We start from the raw sequence: 7,779 nt of genomic DNA, 5'->3' as shown, positions 1-7,779 counted from the left end.
GGCCTGATGTAGTCACAAAGGTCCTTATAAGAGGGAGGCAGAAGGTCAGAGCCAGTAGAAGGCCGTGTTAGACAACAAGACTGGAGTGTTGTGGCCAGGAGCGAGGAATGCTGCAGCCTCTAGAAGCTGCGAGAGAAGCTGCAAGAGACAAAGGAATGGATATTGCCCAACACCGCCCCCCCCCCCCCAAGAACTCAGGATAATACAGCCCTGCTGACATCTTCATTCTAACCCCTTACGATTCACTTCGTTGTCTAACCTCCACAACTGTAATAGGATAAATCTGTGCTGTCTAAAGTTTGTGGTATCTTGTCATAGCAGCAATAGGAAACTATTATAACGCCCGATTACTTCTGTAAACTAAAAAGGGTCTTGGGAGTCTTTATGGAAAAGTTAGTTTGATTGGCATTTCTTAACCACCCATCTATTCTGCTGCCATTCTGCCAGTAAAAGCAAAATCCTCTTCTTCCTCCTCTCTCTTGGTTATAGTATCTATTCAGAGGAAACTATAATGGAAAACTTAATGACAATAAATAGTACGGGAAGGATATTATTTGAAAGTGAACTGCTGCTCTCTACCAATTTTCTTCCCTGTTAACTTCAGAATTAAGTTTTCCAATCTAACTATGCTGCATTAGAGGCAAGCAGATCATAGACCTAACAATTCACTTCAGTTCACCATTCTTCTATTCTGTATTTTCCAGGAAATTAGTGGGGGGAGATGTGAGACTTTAAAATATTTGGGGATCATCGTCAACCTGTTTCCTTAAGAAAGATCATCAATATGGTGAAATGCTGCCCTTGATGTTACTAGTATTTCCTCAGAACCCACTGAAAGAATCAGAGCGGTTGAGGGAGGTCGTTTGGCAGATCACACTCCAGTTGCAGGCAATGTAAAACATGTTATATAGTCCCTCTTATATCCATATACATATAACTTGATCCTGCTACACAATTAAATGGATGCATGCCATCTGCAATAGCCAATAGGAAAGCAAACATCCTATATAGGGTGAAATGCATCTCTAACAATTAAAGTGGCTCTAGGAAACAAATGAATCTATTATATTATCACCGGCAAGCATATTGTAGCTTCTACAATTTTAAAACCCTAATCTGACATGACACATATTTACCATCTTTCAAGTGCTTCCCAGTGCTGGACAGTTTACCTCTCCGGATCCACTCCTTGACCTACGCTGTGTGGACTGCATCAGTGGGCTTCCTTCTGCATACTGCCTTCTGCTCTGTGGTTTCTGGAAGCTCTGCCTACGTATTGGTAAATCATTCATTGATTACACTCACTTCCAAATTGAGTGTGCATTTTTGCCCATCTTACACAATCATTTCACTCAATTTCTTGAAGTTATATTTTGAAGCAAAGAAATTCCATCAACATCTCTTCTATTCAAAATCAATTGTTCTGCAAGGTCTAGACTGAAGTTATTTTAATACTACTTTGACTACATCTGCCCTTGACATTTTTCAATAAATAAGTAATCTCTTCTAAGCTTTGTATTACAGAGCTCTAGGGTCTCAGCTGAGAAGTCCAAATGTTTCCACAGATGCAAAGCTCTTTCCCAAGAGAAATTTAGACCTATAGGAAGAGGGATAACTCTTCATTTGGGTAGGAATAACAGTGAGAATTCTGCAACAGAGTATCAACAGTCTTGACTGTAAAGTATGGCCTAAAAAGCATTTGAATCTCTTTAACTGGCAAATACTCCTGTCACTCACTTAAGAATTTAACAATGAAATAACTTTGATCTAGCAAAAATTTTGTTTCACTTTTTCCAACTGCTTGGTTTGATTTGCTTATGAATTGCGAAATCACTTTTGTGTGTCTTCACCAACATTCTTTTCATTTTAAAGTAAAATATAATACCAGAGAAAATACAATGCAATGTATCTAGTAAGTACTATTTTATAAAACTTTTTTTGGTGATACATATGTGTGGATATGTATATGTAGGTGTGTGTACTGTGTGTTGCAGTGTGAAAGTTTTCTTAAAATTTTACAGTCAAAATATCTGAAAACTCTTCCACGACATATATATAGAAGTAAAATTCCTGTCATAGAACATTTACATTTTTCAACCTCACTTGCTACTGACAATCTAGTTGATGAATAAATTTATAATATCAGGATGTAAGTAAATTCCTTTTTCTTCATATCTTCAAAATTTGGTATTAGCCTCTTTTTTCCTCCAATCTAATGGATTTTATATAACTTAATTTGTTCAATTTGCATTTCTCTGATCCTCTACTGAGGCTGAGCATCTGTTATCTGTGAACTGCCTAAAAACATTTTTTGTAAACTTTCTTATTGTTTCTCTTTCTTACCTGCACTAATTCTTCCTATATTCTGGATATTGATCCTTGCTTTTTTACAGCAGTTGCAAATATTTTCTTCCTATCTATTGCTTTTCTTTTAACTTTGTGGTGTGTCTAGTCATACAGAAAGAAGTTTTAAATTTAGACGCAGTGAAACATATCAATCTCTTTAAAAATGATTTGTGATTTTTACTTCTTGTCTGAAAAATCCCTCAATCCCCCAAGGTCATAAGAACATTCTCCTGTACTACTTTATAGCTGTTTTAAAGTTTTGACTTTTTCCATTTAGGTCTTCAACTTATTTGGAATTTTTGTTATGGTGAGAAGAAAGGTCCTAATTTAGTTTTCTTTGATATGGAAACCCATTAGTTCCCACATCAATAATTGAATAGTTCATTCTTTTCCCACTGATTTGTTATGCCATCTTCAAAAAATGCCAAATTGTTATATATGTTTGGTCTTGTTCTGGGATCTATTATGTTCTATTGATCTGCTTATCTATTGCTACACTGACACCACACCTTCAAAAGTTTCAATATCTAGGAAGTTGAGTCCCTTCTGCTTGCTCTTATTTTTTTGGGATTGTTAAATAGTTTCAAATAATTACTTTTTTTTAAAATTTAATTAATTTATTTTTGGCTGCATTGGGTCTTTGTTGCTGTGCGTGGGCTTTCTCTTGTTGCGGCGAGCAGGGGCTACTCTTTGCTGCAGTGCGCCGACTTCTCACTGCAGGGGCTTCCCTTGTTGTGGAGCACAGGCTCTAGGTGCGTGGGCTTCAGTAGTTGTGGCACACAGGCTCAGCAGTTGTGGCTCGCAGATTCTAGAGTGCGGGCTCAGCAGTTGTGGCGCACAGGCTTAGTTGCTCTGCGGCATGCGGGATCTTCCCGGACCAGAGCTTGAACCCGTGTCCCCTGCATTGGCAGGCAGATTCTTAACCACTGTGCCACTAGCGAAGCCCCAAATCATTACTTTTCTTTAATAGAATTATTTTGCCAGGTTCTATGCAAAAAATCTTGTTAAGATTTTAATCAATATTGCCCCTGTCAACATCTCTGCTGAAACTGCCTCAGCAAGACCAAATGCCTCCATCCCTGGAGAACAGAGTAGGAAAAAACGATGCATCACAAATACGGCCTCCCCCTCACTCCCACCTTCCAAATTCCATCTGAATCTGACTGGTGGAAACTTAATTGCACCTAGAAGCCTAGCTGCAAAGGGTGTTTGGGAAATGTACATCTTAGCTTTAAAGCCTCTGCAGTACAAGAAGACAGAGAAGAACCAAGGGTTTTTAAACTACAGTAGGTCATGAAATCAGTTTAGTGGGTCACAAGTGGCATTTTAAAAAACAAAATGGGACAGAATATAAGCTATCAGGGTACCAAGCAAGAATAAGCATGTTTCATGAAAGTTTTATGTATATATTTTATTTTAAATATATATATAGTAAGTATTGTCAGGTGGGGAGAAAGAGACAGAGATAGAGATAGAGACAGAGACAGAGACAGAGACAGAGACAGTGGAGGAACAGGGAAGAGAAAGAATATGTAAAATACATTTCTTATTGTGGTCATTATCAAGAAAGTCTGAAGGTCCCGGGAAGGTGAAGAGATGCCTTAGGTCAATTCACCTTACGTGCTACAATACGCCTTATACTGCTAAGGAAGTTTCCTTTTACTCCTTGTCTGCTAGTAGCTTTTATTTTAAATAGGTGTTGAATTTTGTCAAATAACCTTCATGCATCTATTGAGATAATCATAAGATCTTTCCCTGTAACATACTACACAGATGCATTTTCTAACAATGCAGTATCTTTGCATTTTTCTCTTTCCAGAAATACTTTTATAGTTATCTTTTGTACCCACTGACTCCCTAATTTTGCTACAGCCCCTGACCCACATACCACCCATAATTTCTAGCAGATTCTATATTTGCTCAATTTGTCAAAGATGCTACTGTGTACATCCTGATACATTCTGTAAGAACAAAAGGTCTACATTTTACAATTCTTTATCATATTCACAAGAAACCAAAATACCTGCATTTTATTTTGTTAAAAAAATCCTTTATATGTATCCAATTTAAGAATAATCTAATAAGAATTAGTAATGGAAGAGTAAGTCCTATTAGAAAGCTGCAGTTTAATTCAGTTTAATTAGTAGAGATCATTATTTCAATATGTTTTCATTAGGAATATGAATCTATTAAAAGTACCTTTATCAATTTGACCTCCATAAAAATACTTGCCCAGATTACATTTACTTAAGTAGTGTCCCAGAAACTTTCATTTGCTTGTTATTTGTTGTATTTTATTTGTTCATTTCTAAGTACTGAAGAAGGTCTACATTGCTTGAAATCAGCCAAATGACAAATACTGCATTTTCAATGGGCAGTGGTTTTAACAATCAGGAAACTACAAAACGGTTTCTCTCAACATATCTGTGTGGTGCCAGGGTTCTGGACAAGCTGTTGATAAGTAAGACCTTTGACCCTGGAAGCCCTGGGATTTCTTATGTGTCTTATGGTTTTCTTGCTGCTTTTTAGGAGAAAAGAAATTTAATTTTGAATACAATAAAAAATTTAAAAGGATACCTTTTACAACTCATCTGAACAAACAAAATACATTACCTATAAATTAAGAGTTTTCCAATAATTTAATCAGTACAAATATGCTCATGTGCACCATCTCCACAACCACTATTTTTCAACAGTTAATAGCAAAAGGACAGAATCTGTTTTTATAAAAGGCAAAGGGATTAAAAGACAGTAATTATTATTATTTTTAATTAATTTATTTATTTTTGGCTGCGTTGGGTCTTTGTTGTTGCGCACAGGCTTTCTCTAGTTGCGGCGAGCGGGGGCTACTCCTCGTTGCAGTGCGCGGGCTTCTCATTGCGGTGGCTTCTCTTGTTGTGGAGCACGGGCTCTAGGCACGCAGGCTTCAGGAGTTGTGGCACACGGGCTCAGCAGTTGTGGCTCACGGACTCTAGAGCACAGGCTCAGTAGTTGTGGCGTATGAGCTTAGTTGCTCCACGGCATGTGGGATCTTCCTGGACCAGGGCTCAAACCCATGTCCCCTGCATTGGCAGGTGGATACTTAACCACTGTGCCACCAGGGAAGTCCCCAAAACAGTAATTATTAAACTTTGCCAAAAGACCATCTAGGAAGAAACAAAATTTAGTGACACATCTGACGTGAGCAGCTGATAGCCCAGCCTTAGCAACATGTGTTCAAACTGTGTACCCTTCCCTCCCTTCTTCTACCCTGGAGCTGGGAAAAGAGGATACCCAGGGGTAGAACTAATGGAATCCTCAATTATCTAGCCAGAGGCAGAGGGAACCCCAGTGCCAATAGAAAGATGGACTCCCAGTTGGTCTTCAAAGAGACCAAAGCCATGACACTGGTTGTCTCTGGGTGTTGGGCCTATGACTAATACATTTTTAAACTTCTAGTTTCCACATGTTTTTATAATGGGATTATTACTCTTATAATGCAAAGAGGGCTCCAACCAACCAAGAATCACCTATGTGTTGGTTTCTTGTTTTACGTTTAACTTCACAATGAAGAGCTTCTAAGTGTCCTTGTAAGTTCTTCCTTTCTTCCTCTCTTGATGGTGGGCAGGGTCTCCATTTCCCAGAGAAAGACAGCGAGATTCCACAATTTGGGGGTTTGGGTCAGATTTGCCTGTGATTTACAAAAATGATACTGGGAGGAGTTCTACAATTTCCCTGATGGCTAGAAACGGTAATACTTACTGTGTTCTGGGCACAGCAGCGAGAAATAAACAGCATTAGAGATGGCCCCTATTTATAAAGAGCCCAATACATAATCAAGGGCATGAAGGACATAAAAATACTTTAACAAAGGTACAAGCTGGTATAGTGCAAACCAAGATGTCAATGGAAGAGGACAGGACAGGGTTGGAGCCAATGTGAGGTGAGTCCTCCAAGATTTCCAGAAACAGACTCAGTGATGACTTCTCTTTATCTCCAGCGAAATTTCTTTTTCTCCAAGGGATTAACAGAAATGGAAATTCTGAAAACACAGAAATTTTCCCAGTTGGGAAAGTGACCTAAAGTAACACTGTCCAAGCTTGTTGACTCCAAGTTAACACTCCTATTTGAGATAATACCCAGGTTTCATGGGAAACACTTTCAGCACATGATTTTAGGAAACAGTACGACTTTGATTTATTTGAAAGCTGGCAGTACTTAATGAAAACCAACATTTACTAGGAAATTACTGAGCCTTCCATTCTAGCTAACCAAACAGGCTGGAGCTGATCTAGGACTAGAAGAGTTCAAGTTCTTAAATGTTGCCCAAGTCCCTCCTTGTACAACACTGAAAACAAAACAAACAGAAAATTGTGAAAGATAATTTTCTTTTCTTCCTTATTAATAACAGCATTTTTTTTCCTTTTTAACATCCAAAGTCTTGACATGTCACTTTTTAACTGCCCTCCCCCTTTATAAAACTTCGTCGTTTACTGGGCATGGTTTGGAAGTTATTGCTGGTACTAGAATCTGAGATGGAAATTTTTCTCCAGGCGCACACAAGTGGGAACTGAAGAAATTACACAATTCGAGTATCAAAGGGAGCTGCCAGGGAGAGGCAGCCACACCTCAGACTCTGAACATTACTCTGGTGCAGCTGGCTTTTCCTAGCGGGTCATCTGTGGGACTGACTGAAAGCACAGGGAGCTCAAGCCAATCACTGGGCCAGGAACCAAGTTGGGGGCCCAAATTTCATCCGTTGGGATGAAGGTGGAGGGCCTCAGGCCACACAAATGACCTCTCAGTGCTTTTCTTCTGGCAAAAAAGTGAATGAAATGCTAACACCAACCTGCCTCAAAAGATTCCTGGTGAGGAGCAACTGAGAGGGGCGGATGTCAAATTTGGTGGACAGATTACGTGTTAATGGTGAGAAGAAATTTTACATATTTGCCTTTAGGCCACAATGAAGTTGAAAGGCAACTGTTAATGGTGAGAAGAAATTTTACATATTTGCCTTTAGGCCACAATGAAGTTGAAAGGCAACGTAATCAAACTTCTAGAAACAAATGAGCTTACCACTCTGGCATGTGGACTTCAGCAATCTGGCCAGAGGTCATGATTTTGAGCTAAACCCGAATTGTGGGCAGTTAACAACTATTCCCTTGATGCAGTGATGCCCTGTTTCTTGAAATCTCTTCTCCAACTTCCTTCGTGCCTAAAAAACATCAGGCCACACTGAGTACCTTCGATGTTTGTTCAGGCCTATCTTTCCACAGCTCCCTTCAGTTTCCTGGGAGAACCTGCCCTCGTTGGAGGCAGAGAAGATGACCCTCTGCGTCTGAGGAGGAATCTGGGGCACGTCACTTGATCATCTGTGTCTCTTCATCCGCATCGTAAAACTCTTCCTCTTCCTCACTCTCACTCCCTAAAGGGCTCTCCTTGTCCACAGACTAA

The 7,779-nt window shown here is 39.3% G+C and overlaps 1 protein-coding gene across 12 annotated transcripts in view; it reads right to left on the bottom strand.

The window, feature by feature from the left end:
- Positions 1 to 4,970: 4,970 nt before the first annotated feature.
- Positions 4,971 to 7,779, bottom strand: part of SLC22A15 (solute carrier family 22 member 15) — an 81,295-nt gene continuing 78,486 nt past the window's right edge. For 6 of the 12 annotated variants that reach the window (XM_067727388.1, XM_067727387.1, XM_067727389.1 and 3 more), the window contains one exon: positions 4,971 to 7,775. In XM_067727388.1, coding sequence (XP_067583489.1) covers positions 7,751 to 7,775 — 25 coding nt within the window. In that variant the 3' untranslated portion in view covers positions 4,971 to 7,750. The remainder of the gene's footprint in view (positions 7,776 to 7,779) is intronic. The other 6 variants (XR_010941016.1, XR_010941017.1, XR_010941012.1 and 3 more) reach the window with 5 other exon arrangements.

This window comes from Pseudorca crassidens, chromosome 2 (genome assembly GCF_039906515.1).
Source record: "Pseudorca crassidens isolate mPseCra1 chromosome 2, mPseCra1.hap1, whole genome shotgun sequence".
Lineage (NCBI taxonomy): Eukaryota > Metazoa > Chordata > Mammalia > Artiodactyla > Delphinidae > Pseudorca > Pseudorca crassidens.
This window is presented reverse-complemented; position numbering and strand designations above follow the sequence as displayed.